At 43.2% G+C, this 17365-nt stretch overlaps 1 protein-coding gene across 1 annotated transcript; it reads left to right on the top strand.

Moving 5' to 3' along the window:
* The first annotated feature begins 12 nt into the window (after nt 1-12).
* On the top strand, nt 13-16962 carry KDELR2 (KDEL endoplasmic reticulum protein retention receptor 2). Its single transcript, XM_061207851.1, has 5 exons — nt 13-241; nt 9031-9131; nt 12333-12491; nt 13573-13825; nt 14889-16962. The coding sequence occupies exons 1-5, from the start codon at nt 151-153 to the stop codon at nt 14921-14923; spliced, it is 639 nt and encodes a 212-aa protein (XP_061063834.1). The 5' UTR covers nt 13-150; the 3' UTR covers nt 14924-16962.
* The last annotated feature ends 403 nt before the right edge of the window (nt 16963-17365 follow it).

Below are 17365 nucleotides of genomic sequence, written 5' to 3'. Positions count from 1 at the left end.
TTCCCCGCGCGCGCGCCGGCAGTTCGGCCACGTCCCTGGCCACGTCGCGCCCGCTCTCGCCATTTTCGCAGCTTCCTGTCTGTGGCCGCCGCCGCCGCCGCCGCTGCCTGAGCCGCGGAGCCTGGGGCCGCCGCGCAGACCGCCGCCGCCATGAACATCTTCCGGCTGACCGGGGACCTGTCCCACCTGGCGGCCATCGTCATCCTGCTGCTGAAGATCTGGAAGACGCGCTCCTGCGCCGGTAAGCGGCGGGCGAGGCCCGGGAGAGGCTCGGGCGTGGGGCTGGGTCTCTGGGAGGACCAGGCGACCTCGGCTGCCCCACGGCCCGCGGGCCTGCGCCGGCCCGACACACCCCCTCGGCCGGCCTGGCGGGCGGCGGGGCCCGGGGGGAGCCTGCGGCCCCTCGGGGTGGAAGCTCAGGCCGGGGCGAGGTGTCGCGGCGCTGGGCCCAGCTCTGCACTTGGTCGGCTCGCGAACTTGAGCCGTCGGGGCGGGGGAGGCGCCAACTGGACAGCGCGGGGCCTTGTTCTGCCTGAAAAGTTTGGATGGGGGGGGCGGGGGTCCGGCAGGCGCGGCCTCCGCCCGCGGCTTTAGTGGGCGCTTCTCCGAGGGCCTGTGCTGGGGGTCCCGAGGTGCGGGGAGCCCGCGAATCAATGGGACGCGCGGGAGGAGGATGGGCAGGACGGCGGCGGCTCGGCCTGACGTGGCAGACTACCCAGCCCGGTAGGTGGGGCTGGTGCGGGGAGAGGTCACCCTGCTCCCCACCCTGCTCCTTCGAGGACTGGCCTTTAGGTTAGGGTGTCCGGGCAGGCCTGTCCCTGTTTTGAATGCAAACCCCCGTGTCCTGTGGGTTTCACCCCAGCTCTCGGGTCCAGGATCATGCCTGCCACGGGAGGGGGTATGCGGAGGGCTCTAAGCGAATTTCTTGGGGCAGTTAATGCTGCTTTGAGGGACGATCTAGTTTGTCAAACTCCGAGTGCTTCCATCTAATACCGGGTTCTCTTCAACCTGCGGCGCGGCGCCGGGTACCGCCGAGGTCTAGGGTGGTCTCCTGTAATTCCTCACTCCACGTCACCAGTGAGTTGGCGGTTCGCTCCTCGGGAGTACACATTTCATGCTCACACTGCTGGGAGGCAGTGAGACAAATCTTTCCCGGCCAGTAGTTGCGGGGTTTTGCATTTCATTAACCCTAAAAGCTTAAGAATGACGAATTTTAAATGATTTTTTAAAATTACAGCGTCTTCCTTAAACATATTTTTGATGCCATGGCCTCAGTATAATAATGTTTGATGAATTAAAGAGCTTAATTTTTGCAGAGGCAGTAAAAGATGGGGTCCCAAAGGACGTGGGTGGCAGAGATTCCATTTACCTGACTGATTTCTAAATATTTTCACCTGTCAAGGAACACCACATCTTTGGCTGCTGTCTTCAGGCCTCACCTATCTCCCTGGAACATAGCTGGAATCCAGGAAGTAAGCAAAACCAAAAAAGACCTTTGAGCAATCAAAGTGGATGTTGCAAAGTCCATGTACTGAAGCTGGTGTGTTTGGCTTGGAGGTGATCTCTCAATTTATGTATAGCTCTGAGAGGTTCAGTTGTATGATTTCCAATGACAGCAAAGTAATTTCTGCGATTGTGATAGCTGACATTTAAGCGCTTGCTATGTATTAAGTAGTGAGCTAAGTACCTTATATGGCTTATCCCACGTAGTCCTTGAAATAACCTTATGAGGTGAGTGCTGTTGCCCCCATTCCGTGGACCAGGGAACTGAGGCTCAGGGAGGTGAGAAAATTAGTGCCAGGGTTGGAACACAGGTGATCAGTAACTCACAATTAAGGATTTGAATAAATATCTGTTTGGCCTGAATAATTTTGTTTTAAATTATTCAAAATTATTCAGGTGAGTAGTTTAGGTCATTTTCTGTTGCACTCAGGAAATGTTATTTTTTATCCCTGCTTTATCGAGCTGTAATTGACATATAACATTATATTAGTTTTAGGTGTACAACGTAAAAATTTGATATGTGTATTGTGAAATGATTACCACAGTAAGTTTAGTTAACACCCATCACCACACATAGCTACATTTTTTTTTTTTCTTGCGATGAGAACTTTTAAGATCTACTCTCTTAGCAACTTTCAAACATACGATACAGTGTTGCTAACTACAGTTAACCACTGTATGTTACATCCCCAGGATTTACCTGACTACCTTCACCCATTTTGCCCATCCCCCCACCAGAAAATGTTACTGTTAATCTTTATTTTTGCTCCAAAATCTTTGTATGAATCTCTTTATCCTTCATATGTTCCTCAGAATCCCCTCCTCTGTCAAATCATTAAATGTTGAAGCACGCGATCTCCTAAATGTGTATCTAAACTAAGATGTTGGAGAGAAGTTAGTGCAATGCTGAATATAGAATTCTTAAGGGAACCTTGAGTAATAGGAGAAAGTAAGGAGGTTTGCTGTTTTGTTTGTTTTTAAATATTCATTTAGAACATTTTTAAATGTTCTCATTTGGGAGATTTAGGAGCATTTAGGAAAATATAAAATACTTCAGCCAAAATAATAAGGAAGGTAAATAAGTGAGTTAAGTTTGTGTGCGTTTGCCCGGTATTCCAATAGTTATTGAACTATTCTCTTTATCAGACTTAGGATCGTTTTAGTTCTTATATGTGAGATTTCCTGGCCTTGTAAAAATCAAAATCACCAAGATCATTTATTCAGAATTAAATTATGAATTTGACTAGCTGCCTTGTTTTTCCATCCTAATTTAAAGTTGTTTAGAGACTTTTGAAAGAGTAAGAATTTGATATGAGTTTCTCAACTAAAATACGAGACGTGTACATTCAGGTTGTATTTCTCACTTTGAAAATACTGGTATTGGGGTTCATTTTAGGATTTTGGCATTTGTTTTGAACACAGCTGCAGCTGGGACTTCCCTGGTGGCGCAGTGGTTAAGAATCCGCCTGCCAATGCAGGGGACACAGGTTCGAGCCCTGGTCTGGGAAGATCCCACATGCTGCAGAGCAACTAAGCCCGTGCACCACAACTACTGAGCCTGTGCTCTAGAGCCTGCGTGCCACAACTACTGAGCCCGCGCGCCACAACTACTGAGCGCACATGCCATAACTACTGAAGCCCGCGCACCTAGAGCCTGTGCTCCACAACAAGAGAAGGCACTGCAGTGAGAAGCCTGCGCACCACAACGAAGCGTAGCCCCCGCTTGCCGCAACTAGAGAAAGCCCGTGTGCAGCAATGAAGACCCAACACAGCCATAAATAAACAAATAAACAAACAAACAAATAAATAGAAACATAGCTGCAGCTATAGAACCACGGGGCTTTTTCTCCTTATGGTAAGGGATGAGACAGGTGAGTGAGGAAGATTCTGTTTTCTTGAACAACTGCCTTAAAGGACCTATTTTAAAGTGAGGGCAGGGGAGTTGATCTTGGTTGAGTTTGAACTGGCATTCTCCGGCGTCCGCCGTTGTCGTGACAGAGGGGCACCCAAATGAAGTGTGAGTTCCTCATCTTCCTGAACTATGACTGCAGCTGGAGCCGCAGTATGCTCAGGTTGTCACTTTGTTGTCTTCACCACTGACCTGGGTAGTGTTGGGAGAGCAAGCCTTGGTTTGTAGGTGAAGGAGTTCCCATCTACATTTTCCTGTCGGCTGATAGTTATTATCAGTACTGTATCTATTGTGCTTAAAGTACTGGTGGAGTTCTTCTGAGCTCCAAGGCTCCCAGCCATCCTCCCCTAGTCCTCCCCTTCCCTCCTCCACCTATTGCTTAGATTGTTGTTAGCTGTTGTCATGTAAGTTGCAGACTTTTCATTCTCCTGAAGATGACAGTAATGTACAGTGTCCCTGTATTTCTTGTAATTGGACAGTTTTTATATATATATATATGTGTGTGTGTGTGTATATATGTGTGTGTATATATATATTTATACATATATTTGCCTTTATATTTTGAATTTATTAGGAGATAGTTTTTTTGCAATGAATGTATCTAATTTACAAAAAGCAGCCATTTTCTTGGCTCTTAAATGTGTTGAAGTTTTAGGTTTTAATATATTTCGTCTTAAATTGTCTTAAGTGGTATGCAGTGTCTGGTATTTTGATTGATTGATTTTTGTAGTTGCTTTTCCAGATGTGGGGAGTTTTTTTCCCTCTTTTTTTTTGTTTTTTTTTGTTTATTGAAGTGTGGTTGGTTTACGGTGTTATGTTAGTTTCAGGTGTACAGCAAAGTGATTCAGATAAATATATATATGTGTGTGTATGCGTATATATATATATATTCTTTTTAAGAATCTTTTCCCTTATAGATTATTACGAGATATTGAGCATAGTTCCCTGTGCTATACATTATGTCCTTGTGACACTTTATATTTTTGAAGTACATGGAAAAGACCTCCTCTTTTATTGTCACTGAGAACTTCAGGAAGCTTTTGCCTCACAGTGCCAGCTTCCTCTTGGTAGCAGCTGTCACCTTTGTTCTTTTGAGTGCCAGTCTCGTGAGTAATCATTGCTCTCACTTACTGACCACCCACCATGTGCAAGGCACCGGGGACACAGTCCAGAGCAGCAGCTGGTTGCTGTCAAAGTTTATGCTCTCAAGAAAGCTGCAATTTAGTTGAAATAATAAGACATACATAAAAAGATAAAAACACAGGGTATCAAACCATATAGGCAGTAAATCCTATGGATGTGAAGTGGCAAGAAGGACCCTAGGGAAGGCTCCCTTAATTTCCCAACAAGGAGGGTATAAGACCTCTATGAGGAAAAGTATGAAACTTTGCTAATGGACATAGAAGGTGACCTTGAATGTATTCATACCAGTGTCCTGGATAGGACCAGGCAGGCTGGTGAGGAAGCAAGATGATTTGTCTCCCAAATTAACTTACTAATTCAGAATATCATCAAAGTTAAAAGATAATAAACTGAGAGAAATAATCTGCAATATATCTAAGTGACAAAAGGTTAATATCCATAATAAAATACCCCTACAAATTAAAAAAACCAACCTGATAGATAAATGGGCAATGTTGGCAGTTCACAGACGAATAACAGAAGGCCAGTTAAACATGAAGGAATGCCTTGCCTCACTAGTAGTTAGGAACTTGGATATTAAAATAGCAGTGCATGCCATCATTTGCCGCCGGGTGGGAAAAAGTCAGAGGTTTACAAGATCTGATGTAGGCAAGGGTGTGAAGTAAGGTGTATTCTCATCTGGTGTTAAGGAATATGTAAATTGGCACAGCCTATGTAGAGGAAATTTGACAGTATTTCAAAACAAAGTATTTTATCCCAGCATTTCTAGGGAATTTGAACTACAGAAATTGTCATATATGTGAACAAACTATATATAGGTATAAAGATGTTTGTTGTACATAGATAAATACAAAACACTGTTTATAGATACAAAGATATTCATGCAGTATTTATAAGAACAAAAATTGTACACAACCCAAATGTCCATTAGTGGAAGGGTCACACAGATGCCGGTAGCTGCACACTGTGGAGCACTATGCAGCCATTAAAAAGAATGAGCTAGAAGTATTAACAGGAGAAGGTATATCTGCAACACTGAGTGAACAGCACATTGTAAAGCAAGAGATTGTATGGCCCCATTTTAAGGGGCAAACGTGTGGGTACACATATAAATACACATATAGAAAGCGGCTTTAACAAAAAGCCTGGAACATTGCACTTAAAATGGAGGTGGGAGGGGTGTTAAAAAGGTCCTTTTGATTTTTATTCCATGTATGTTAATCCAGTTGGTATTTTTAGTAAAATAGCATGGATTTCTCTGAAAACAAGAAAAGATGGCAAAGCGATACATAGTAATAGCTGTCATTTACTGAGCATTTGCAGCATGGCAGGTATAGTCAAAAACACTTTTTCCAGTAGTCCCACAATTTGGCATAATTTGTTCCCATTTGACAGATGCAGAAAGTGAGGTTTAGGGGGGCAAGAATGTAATGGGCCCTGACTTACCTGGTGCATTCAGGGGCTGAGCTTGAACCCAAACCTTCTGGCTCCAAAGCCTCTCTTTCCCCAAGTCCCAAGAGCTGTGTTATGAGTCAGGTGCTGACTGTCGGGCTGCTGGTTCCAGGGTAGGTTAATGGCCTTTAGGAGAGCATCTGGATCCTTTGAGACAGTGGGTCAGAGCATGGTGCCTGGGACCCTTGTTGAATGCTGCCATGCAGATTATCCTGGTAGTCTGACCTACAGTGCTTGGTTGCATCCCAGCTGTTGCCAGGACAAAAATAATTCATTGAATGCTTTTCTGTTTGGTTGAGGGCTTTGTTTTATAAACAATGGGAATATGAGAAGTGCAGCTTTTAACCAGCTTGATTTAAAGTAACATACAGTGGAGTATTTAGTTGTAGGCTTTTATTAAACTTAACTTGGCCTAGTGGGAAAAGACAGGAATGGTGTTAAGTTTAATGACTGGTTTCCATTTTACAAGCTATACTCCTTACTCTGGATATTTGGTGCATTTGGTATTGGGATGGCTGTTACAGAAGCATTTAGAGTGAGTGTTCTTGAGAGCTTGTTACCGATAGCCTTCGCGTGCTTTGGTCTCAACACAGAAACTGACCGTGGGAGCCCCTCTGGCTTATAGCAAGTATTCCCCCTGGAAGGAGATTCCTGCCCCTGCCTGATCTGTCTTCAGCTGGGATCCCTGCCTTCCTGGGGAGACAGAACAGTTTTTCTGTTTTAAAGGGAAAAGCTGCTACCTGCTAATCAGGATCCCAGGCCAGGAAGAATAGGGTAAAACTGTAAGCATACTCAGGTTTCCAGCATGGCAGTTCCTGCATGGATTCTGCACCACGGGACAAGCTGCAGGCCACTCGCTGCCTGTCCCCTGCTCCTCTGCCCCACCCTCTGGCTGGCAGTAAATTAGGGCAGAGCCCAGAGCATGTCGCCTATTTACAGTCATAGAGACACAGTATGACTTAGAAACTCTTTGGAAATGTTATCCCCAAATACCATAAAATGAGAGTTTACCCCCATGACATGAAAATAAAATAAATTACATTTTCTTTTTTCCATTTGTTCATTCATTCAGCAAGTATTTTCTGGGCCCTGCTGTGCGTCAGGCCCAGTGCTCAGCACAGAGAACACAAAGTGGAGTCAGGCATGGCCCCGGCCTTCGGAGGTCTCTGTGTGTGGTGGGGGTTTGGGGGAGAGGGAGACAGGCAACCAGGTAATCACAGTGTGTTTTATAAGCACTGTAGCAGGAGCTAGGGCAGCAGCTGGCATGAAGTAGTTCCCAGTATACACTTGCTGAATGAATAAACAGCAATGAGGGAGGGTGTCTTCAAAGACGACTTCCCAGAGGAAGTGATGTGAATTGGGTCGCAAAGGGGAGTGGTAAAAGCAATATGATAGTCCCTCATGTTTAGTATAGGAATGCTGAAAATGAGGACAAATTTCAAATTTGCCTGGCTTCCAAAGCTCCATTAGAATAAACCTTTTACAACAAAATTGGCCCATGTGTATTCCATAATTTTTTATTTAAAATATTGGAAAGAACCATATAGAAAATGAACTGGAAATTTCTCACTCAAGGCTTCAGCAGTCACCAAACCTGAACTGCATGCTCCCTGTCCTTTTCCCCCATCTTGTCTTCTCTCTCCCATGTTCTCTATGTCAATGGCAGCCTCATTGTTTCTCCTTTGGAACACTGATCTTTGATAAGAAAAAAAAGTTCCCTATTACTGGAGAAAAGACTAGAAGGGGCAGGCTGACTATCTGTATCTCCACCTTTGGCCCTTGAAATTGGTTACTACTGATGGATCCAGAAGGATAGAGTCAACTTTTTCTTCGGTTTCTATTTAGGTATTTTTGTGAATAGGTTGGAACTGCAGTTACGCATACGTAGAAAGTAACATTTTTAGATCCAGGCTTTTCGCTTCAACAGGCTATAAAATTGTTTTGTAAAGTAGTGCTGTTTGTAAAATATCATTTAAAACAATGTGATTTTCACATTCTGGAAGAATATTGCTAATGATTTGGGTGCAGTGACATTTCTGCTAAATACAAACTTGCTTAAACGTCTAATGGTGTGAAGTTTGCAATGTAGGTGAGGTTGGGCCGGTTCTGACACCTAATAAGACTCAGTTTCCTTAATGAATTCACTCTTTCTCCAACTCTGAAACCCACAGTTCACAGTCTATTGTCACACAAATACTTGGCCAAATCCAGATGTCGGGTACACGCCACCTGACCTACTAGACGTCCCCAGCTGTGTCTCCATGTGCCACAACAGTGCTCTGGAGGGGGGTGGCGACTGGAGGGAGAAACAGTTTCAAGATGTTAAAACAATAAAAGACTGCTGCTTTGGAAGACGAGCAGGTTCCCACCCTCTTGTTGCCATAGCATCCAGGAGCATTTTTATGTGAGTCTGAGATTGGTTGTGTGATTCATCTAAGAGAACTTATTTTTAAGTTTTTAACCTGTCCAAGTAAATGCTGCCCTCACAAAAGAAGTCACCTTGGGAGGCCAATCCAGGAGGATTACTGCTCAAACTCTGCCCGGAAGCGGTGTCCACCACATGGTTCCTTAATCCAGGTAGATTCCAGCTCCATCCTCGAAAGATTTGTCACCATGAGATATTGTTTTAAAATGGAAAGATGCTAAAGGTAACAGACAAGTTACAACACTAAGTAACAGCAGGGTTTTTGAAATAAATTTCTTCCTGCTTAGAGATATTTGAGAAGTTTAATGTCCCTTTGAACAATGCACATCCTGGTATATTGGAGCTGGCATAATTAAGTCACTTTCCTATGGTCACCCATCATAGTAAGACAGAAAGGTTGTTAGAACCTTCCCAAATGATTATGTTCAAGAATGTTAAGGGAAAGAAAAACTGAAACTGCTGTCATTTATTTAGAGTCATCCCGACCATCAGCCTTGACCCCTGGTGTCCCACTTTCCTGCGTTTCCTGCACGGTGTTGTCTACAAGAATCATAAAGCTCTTGGAGGCATTTCTAATGCTTTCCTTTTGTTTCTTTAGGTATTTCTGGGAAAAGCCAGCTTCTGTTTGCACTGGTCTTCACAACTCGTTACCTGGATCTTTTTACTTCATTTATTTCATTATATAATACGTCTATGAAGGTATGGTGTGGCATCCAATGGAATGTATTTTATCCATAATTCACAGACCTCTGGAAACTGTTAAATTTATGTCACCTGTGCACTTAATTAAACATCTTCAAGAATAATGTCTAAATATGCTGTTCTTGACGTAAGCACTTTTAGACCACCTAGTACATATAACTAGGAATAGTTATCATTAAGCATAATTTTTTTCTATATCAAAGCAGTATCTATTTAATGAAAGTGCTTCACACTTAAGATTAAGATATTTCTTAATCTTAAGTTCCTCAACTATGATAAACTTCTAAAGCTCTTGAAAACCCTATAAGAAAGAGGGGTGACTATTATGTTTTCAAGCAGTGGGAAATTACAGACTCCCTGGGAAACCCAGCAAGTTGGTTCAGAACAAGAAACGAAAGCCGGGGCTCCTCGCCACACGGGCCTGTCCTGCTGCCCTGTGAGGGCCTGGGCCTGCCATCTGGGTGTTACTTTTGCTGTGCTTAAGCAACATCTGCACCATAATTTACTTAATATGGATTTTAAACCTTTTAACTTGTCCTAAGTATTAGTATCCATGACACCTTTGGTGTCATATATCCCGCATGAAAACAAATGTATAACTCTCTAAATACAAAATGTTTGTATACCACCTAGCCTCTTGTGTGCCACTGGTGGTACGCGCTCCACGCTTCGGGCAGCCTCAGTTCTTTCCCACAGGCACTGACCTCACACTTGGTGAGGACCGCCAGGGCGCAGTGAGGGCGGGGCAGACAGCAAGCAGCACTCGGTCTGGCAGCGGAGAGCAGACAATCATAGCAGTACTAAATGGATGACTGCAGTTTGTGATTGGTGCCATGAAGGAAAAGTATGGGGCTCTCAGCATGTGTAAAGGATGTCTGGTTTCATTCATTCATTCTTCAAATGCTTAGCCGCACCTGCATGCTGGGCACTGTGGTAGGCACTTGGTTATTGGTACCCAGGGAAGCAACGTTTAAGCTAAAGCCATGGGTATGGTATTTAAAGCAACTCCCCCCAACACTTTGTGTTCAAAAGCATTTTTATAAGCACAGGTCAAAGTAGACAAACCAATATTTGAGCCTGTGGTCTTTACTAAGAAGCAAATTTGAGTTACCTGTAATCATTCCATTCTTTATTACTAAGTGATGGGAGCCTCATTATCAGGAAATAATTAGCTTCCTTAAAAATGGCTAGGTCCGGGAATTCCCGGCAGTCCAGTGGCTAGGACTCTGCGCTTTCACTGCCAAACTGCCAGGGGCCCGGGTTCGATCCCTGCTGGGGGACTAAGGTCCCACAAGCTGCATGGCGCTGCCCAAAACAGAAAGCCTAGGTCTTTGCTTGCTGTGCAGGCGAGTTAAAACTGTAGATACTGGAAGTGTATGAGTGAGAGTCCCCTTCACCCCAGGACGCCTAGCTTTCAGAGGAATCCTTACTTGCTTAATTGTTGCTTCCAAACATAATATCCTGAAAATCAGGGCAGTGAGAGCCAAGTTTTATGTGCTCATAGCTTTTTACTTTAAATGCCAAGCACTGGTGAGAGGAGAAAAGCAGCTGCTTTTCCCAGTGGCTGCTAAGCCTTTATGGGTGCAGTCTGGGCTGACTGCAGGAGTGGGGCTGGGGAGGGACCCCCGGCCACCGTGTGCCTTCACAGGATGTTCTGCGGGTGGGGGGGCCCTCTGTACATAGATGTGTGTGTATTTTGTTTATACATGTGGATTATATGTTATTTTATTCATATACATATATGCATATATTTTCATGTGGAGAGAACTCCTCTAACGGTATAAGATATTGATCTTCTTTGACTTTGCATTGGGGAGGGGAGTGTGTGGGTTACTTCTTGGTGTATGGGTATGATCAACAATTTTAATACTGATATTGTGTTGACTATTTATTTGTAAATATAACTTCATGATAAGATGCCAGGGACAGTTTAGGTCTTTGTTTTGTTTTGTTTTTAAGCGTATGTGGACTGAATGGTTGCTCCCATTTTCCTCTGAAGTTGTTTTGCCCAAATGTTTTCCTAATCAGGTTTCACAGGTTGCCTTTCCTGGAGAGAAGTAGCACCAGGCCACGCGGCTGACATCCTGGTTGTCTATGTTTATAGGCTGGAATTGCCATTTGCTTCTTGAGCCTAAAATTGTGCAGTCTGAAAATTGGTGTAATTTCAGAATATCAGACTTCTCCTTGGGTTCAGATGAATATATAGTGTTTTACCTTTTGAATGTGAAAGGTGAACATGTAGGCAGCAGTGTTTTACAAATTACCACTTAGTTTTGGTTTTGCTTTTGTTATGTTACCAGGCAAAATTTCATAGCAGCAATATATAAGTTAAAACCATCATTGCAAAGTTTAACATGAGTTACACTGTTTATCTTATCTTTAGAAAAAGCACTAGCTCAGAAATATCTTCATGCTGTAAGGAAGTGCCTTGGTTTTGAACTGTATTGAACTTCCCGTTCACTTTTTTTCTAAAGCTACTATCTAATAGTTTAAAATGAGATTAAAAATACATTCTTTGCAGTCTCTTATGTAAAGTTAAACTTAACACTTAATATATGATCCAGCAATCCCACTCCTAGGTATTTACCCAAGAGAAATGAAAACTTACATTCACACAAAAGCCTGTACACAAATGTTCACGGCAGCTCTACCCAGCATCCCCCAAGCTGGGAACAGCCCACCTGTCCTTTAACTGCTGGGTGGATGAACAGCTGTGGCACCCAGACATGGGCTGTTGCTTTGAAATATGGGGGGACCCGTTCTTAATACACACGACAACACATTTGGATCTCAAATCGTTATGCTAACTGAAAGAAGCTGATCTTAAAGTTGACATATAGTTATGATTCTATTTATGGAATGGAATTCTAGAAAAGGCAAAAACTGCAGGGGCCAAGAACACATCAGTGATTGCCAGAGGTTAGGCTGGGGGAAAGGCTTGACTCTGCAGGGGCAGCATGAGGGAATTTGGGGCGGCGGGGGTGTTAGGACTGGTCTGTGTCTTGATTGTGGTTGTGGTTCTATGACTTATAGAACTGTATATCCCGAAAAAGTATATATTTTAAATTTAAAAAAAAAAAAATATATATATACACATATATGTGTGTGTGTGTGTGTATACATATGGATGATGTAGACAGCCAAGAGAGTTTGAACAATTTTAAGATATTGATGACCCAGTATTTTTTTTCTTTGTAGCTTATCTACATTGCCTGCTCCTATGCCACGGTGTACCTGATCTACATGAAATTTAAGGCAACCTACGATGGAAATCATGATACTTTCCGAGTGGAGTTTCTGGTGGTCCCTGTGGGAGGCCTCTCGTTTCTAGTCAATCATGATTTCTCTCCTCTTGAGGTTAGTTAAGAGGCTATTTAGTAGTCCTGTCTGGTTCCCTAGGGAAATAGACCCATTTGCAGATAATGGGATTCTGTTTTGGTTTGGGTTTTTTTGGGGGGCAGGGAGGTGGGTTGGCAGACATACATGGTTTGGTGTAAATAAATCGTGGGCAGGAATTACGCACCCAGGTTAGACACTGCTTTGGGTGTCTCTGACTCTCCTTTAGAATATAAACTTGGCTTCTGTGATTCCAAGCGCAGTGCGCTGCCTGTCCGAGTGTCTGAAGCACACGGTCTTCTCCCCACTCCCACTCTTGGTGTGCAGGCTTCGCTCATTGATGCCGTCTGTGAACCACCTAAGCAGCGTTGCTTCAGTCCTCGTCTTTAGGAAGCGCAGTCTGCATGGTGCCCCGGCGCTCCGTCCACCCCTGAGCGTCCTGGGGTTGATTCACTCACCGCACTGATGGTGGTCATCTGATGGTGCAGGGAGCTCCTGGGTTTTGAAACACTCCAGGGACTACTCACAAGTCCTCCTTTCGTCAGCGTGAATAAAGTGCTGTGTTGGGCAGAGAGTTTGCATGATTACCACTCTGACTTGTTACCCCTTTGATTTAACCATGCTAAAAAAGCCTGAAGGATAAGAAAAATAGTGAGACGATTTAAATAGTCTGGAAAGGAGACCCAGTTGGTGAGGAAAAACAGCAGTGAGGGAGTGGAAGGACCCAGTCATCAGTCTTGTCAACCCTGGCAGAAAGCAGAAATTAGGGACCCTAGATTCAGAGTGGGATAAGCTGATGCAGGAGAAACAACATATATGTAGAGTCCCAGAAAATTGAAGAATGCAACACTGGAGAGACAGGGTGATGAAAGTCCAAAGAGGCAGAGGTGTCCGGGTTATCCAGCTTGTCACTGGGAGTGTCCATGCCTTTTATCTGTGGCTGAAGTTTCTGTGACTTATTAAATTGCAAAGCTGCTCTGTCCTGGGCTCTGATGCTAGACTCCCTACTCTGTTTGTGCTACTTCGCAGTAAAGCAAGAGCGTTTCCTGTGAACTCATGGCGGGCACTGGATGCTGACCAAAGCGTGCTGTTTCTCTTACAGATTTTGTGGACCTTCTCCATTTACCTTGAGTCAGTGGCTATCCTACCACAGCTCTTCATGATCAGCAAGACCGGGGAGGCTGAGACCATCACCACCCACTACCTGTTCTTCCTGGGCCTCTATCGTGCTTTGTATCTTGTCAACTGGATCTGGCGCTTCTACTTTGAGGGCTTCTTTGACCTCATCGCTGTGGTGGCCGGCGTTGTCCAGACCATCCTATACTGCGACTTCTTCTACTTGTACATTACAAAAGGTACATTAGGCTGCGTCCTGCCAGCTTTGTTCTACGGCCGTGTGTTCTTCTAGGGGCTCCCTTGCCTAGCATGCTCCTAAGCCAGAAAGCAGAACTGGCTTCAGAAAAACATTTTAATGACTGTCAAGTTAAATTCTGGGTCAGGGTTTTCAGTCTTTTTTTTTTTTTCTTTTCTGTAACTTTATTGTTTTCTACAATGACACATTTTCATTGTAAAATCAGTCAGAACTAATAATTCTGAAAACAATCACCCAGAATCCTACCACTCAGAGATAATCATTGTTAATGCTTCAGTAAGTGTAATGATTTAATGATACATGATTTCAACTAAACATGTTATTCTATAATCTGCTCTTTTTCCCAGACGTCTACATAATTTTTAATAGCGATAGAGTATTATGTGGATTACCATAATTTACTTACTCAGCCCCCTGTTCATGGGTGTTTGGGCTTAAAAATCCAGTGCTTAAATCAGCATCCTTGTATGTGTATATTTTTGCATTTGTATGAATAGAGGACATGTGAACGTCACAAAAATCTGATGAAAGCCATGGTCCTTGCTGAGAAAAAAATGCACAGTTAGACATATTCACACAAATGTATGCGTATAGTTTTAGGGAATTCAGGAGCTTCTGAAACCCAACCACAGATCCCAGGCTAAGAATCCTGGCTATACAATGAAACTCCTAATGGTGGAATATGATAAAATATCATAACAGTTATATTTCAGTACATGTTAATTAGGGAAGAAAGTCATGATTAAAAAAAGCTGCTATGAATTTAGTGACAATTTCAATTGAATTACTATTTTTAAATTCAATTGCTGTGGCATCCAGATACATGGAGAAAATTCCAGTCTGTGTGTGCATGACATTTTCATAGTCCAGAGGGCTTTGTTTATTGACACCAAAATCAGATGCCTGTTGGTTGTCAGAAGCTTATTTCCTTGTACCTTACTATGTAGTATCTTGTATGACAGACTTCTGGGAATGGGAAGGAGGAAACTGTAAGCTTGTCAGGATCAGTAACCTTTTGTTTTTTCTCCCTCTCTTGAAAATTCTAGTACTCAAGGGAAAGAAGCTCAGTCTGCCAGCGTAAGTGCCAAAGACCATGACCAGCATCTGTCCTTCAGGGTGCTCGGACAGAATTCTTATCACAGCAAAGGCACAAGATGCTTCATATGGAAAATCAGAAACTTAACTCTTTTGTTGCAGATAGTCATCTATGGCTCTGTAAGAACCCAGAGGGAAAGAACCAGAAGGTTTCTGTTCAATGCATCTTGCCTTATCTTTTTTTATTACTATGTACAAAGATTTTTTTACACAAAGAAACTTAATGCTGTATTAATAAAGTCAGTGTGTAGCTTCAATTGGGGTAGTTGCAAAAGTGAAGATTTTGTGAGGAATAAGTGCAAACTTTTTTAAAATTCTTTGAAATTGTTGATTCTTTGTGTCTGCAATGAAATCGTACTCCTTGACAGTTGGTAGATTATATATTCCTCCATCTATCAAACTTGCATTCCACTATATTTATTTTTTTGCCAAAAGATGAGTTATCTTTGTTTGAAATCTGAGACACTATGTCCAGTTTGGTACATCTGTTCAAATCACTTCCCAGCTGATGTGGAAATCCTTCCTTGGACGTCACAACACTATATTTAAGGCTGGTAGGGGTGACTTGCAAGTCTTAAGGTTTTCATTACCAAAATTTTAAGATTCTGAATGTCGATGGAGTCTCATTTAAGAGTCACCAAAGGTGCCTGCCCTCCTCCCCTGCTAAGAAGTGTCAGTTTGAGACTGTCCCAAGGCTGTCAAAGAACTTGGTGGGCAGGGGCTGTGGGCTGCCTGCCGTCTGAGCGTGAGGTGCAAGAAGCATTTGTGATTATTTTGGATTTAGGACTCCTCTGAGAAATGGAACACAAGTAGTTACCTATCACTTTAATTTATAGTTGCAAAAGATTACTACAACCATGTCTATGCTCAGATTCAACCGATTTTTGATATCACTTTTGGATAGCAAAATGATTTACTTTTTTTTTTTAACTGGCAGCACCAATTGCCATTCCTTTTACTCTTACTTTTTTTTGTTTTTTGTTTTCTTTTTACTGAGCTCTTGCATGATTTATCTTGTGTTACCATCCTAAATAAACATTTTACTAAGCATAGGATAAATTGTCTTTTTTCTGAATTAGGCTTTTGGAACATCCTATGTCAGGATGGGTTTTTTTGTTTTTCGATTGGCAACAAAAGCTCTACATAGGGCTGCAAACATTTGTTCTCCACTTAATAATCTAAAACCCTCTGTATTTTTTAGAAAATTTGGAATTTTCCTCCTGATTTTGCCATTGTATTGGTTTGCTGTGTTTTTTTGATTTATGCAAAAGCATTTGACTTTGTTTTTATGTGATGCACCATAAATGTTAAAGTGTTGAATACTAACAGTGCTTACTACAAGACGGATGTAGTCTTGCTTGCTGCATTAAAATATCTTGTGGAGGAAGGGAGCTGGATGGGTTTTACTTTTATCTAGTGTGTCTCGTAACATCTTTCTAAATAAGCAGTGTAACTGCATAGTTTAACCTCCTGTCTTTCTCTCTCTCATTCCCACCCCCCGACCCCCCGCATGTCTTTGCTTTTGTGTATCAGAGTTTCTTTCTTTCTGGCATCCTAGTTTTGTTTCTGTTTTCATCCTCCTTGGAAGATTCTGATAGTGTGGAGGAAGGGTGGGAAAGCGTGTCCTAAGTGGAGCGGACTCCTTGCTGCCCAAGCTGGGGCTGGGTGGGGGGGGTCTCACGCTTGTTTTTGTGCATGTAAATCAAACACAGGCTGGGATCATTCGCTGGAGAGCACAGTGCATAGAGCGAGGATCTGGGACTTCAGCACGCCACCTGATTCATGAAGTGTCAGTGCCTCCTTCAGTCGTTCTGCCCACGTAACTGTAAAGCTGGCTAAGATGCTGCCACCATCTTGTGGCCCAACAGGGTGACATCTTAACAGGTGCCTTAGGGGAGCGCAGGACTGGGCAGCATCCTTGCACACGCTGGAAACAAAGGCATTGTCTGATGCACCTCACGAAGCACTGTTTCAGAATTACTCTCACTTCCCGAATAAAGGTTATCAGGTAATTCATACTTTTTATCGAGCTGTTTTATTTGTGTGAATTTTTTTTTAATGTAAACATACAGAGAAATAAAGCAAAGTTAACAAATTTGCCCACTAAGTAACTCTGTAAAGCTGCTGGCCGTTGGCTGCTTACAGACACCAATCCATTCCCTGTCCAGTTCAATCACAGGGTTTGAAGAACGTTTCCCAGGGAGTTCCCTGGCGGTCCAGTGGTTAGGACTCGGTGCTTCACTTGTGGTGGCCCGGGTTCAATCCCTGGCTGGGGAACCAAGATCCTCAAAGCTGCTCAGCATGGCCAAAAAAAAGAAGAAGAAGAAGAGGAAGGTTTCCTGCTTCCTTATAGTCTGGTCAAAGAGAGAAATGGCTGGAGAAAAAGAAGTTGCAGGTGGAAGGCCTTGCTAGGGAAGATCCAGCCCAG

Source organism: Eubalaena glacialis, chromosome 13, assembly GCF_028564815.1.
Source record: "Eubalaena glacialis isolate mEubGla1 chromosome 13, mEubGla1.1.hap2.+ XY, whole genome shotgun sequence".
In the NCBI taxonomy this organism is placed as follows: domain Eukaryota; kingdom Metazoa; phylum Chordata; class Mammalia; order Artiodactyla; family Balaenidae; genus Eubalaena; species Eubalaena glacialis.
Note: the sequence above shows the minus strand (reverse complement) of the source record. Positions and strands in the feature narration are given on the sequence as shown.

Coding starts and splice junctions, on each gene's coding strand:
- KDELR2 (XM_061207851.1), top strand. CDS start 151: ATGAACATCTTCCGGCTGACCGGGGACCTGTCCCACCTGGCGGCCATC. Junction 242..9,030: donor GAAGACGCGCTCCTGCGCCG/GTAAGCGGCGGG, acceptor TTGTTTCTTTAG/GTATTTCTGGGAAAAGCCAG. Junction 13,826..14,888: donor CTACTTGTACATTACAAAAG/GTACATTAGGCT, acceptor TGAAAATTCTAG/TACTCAAGGGAAAGAAGCTC.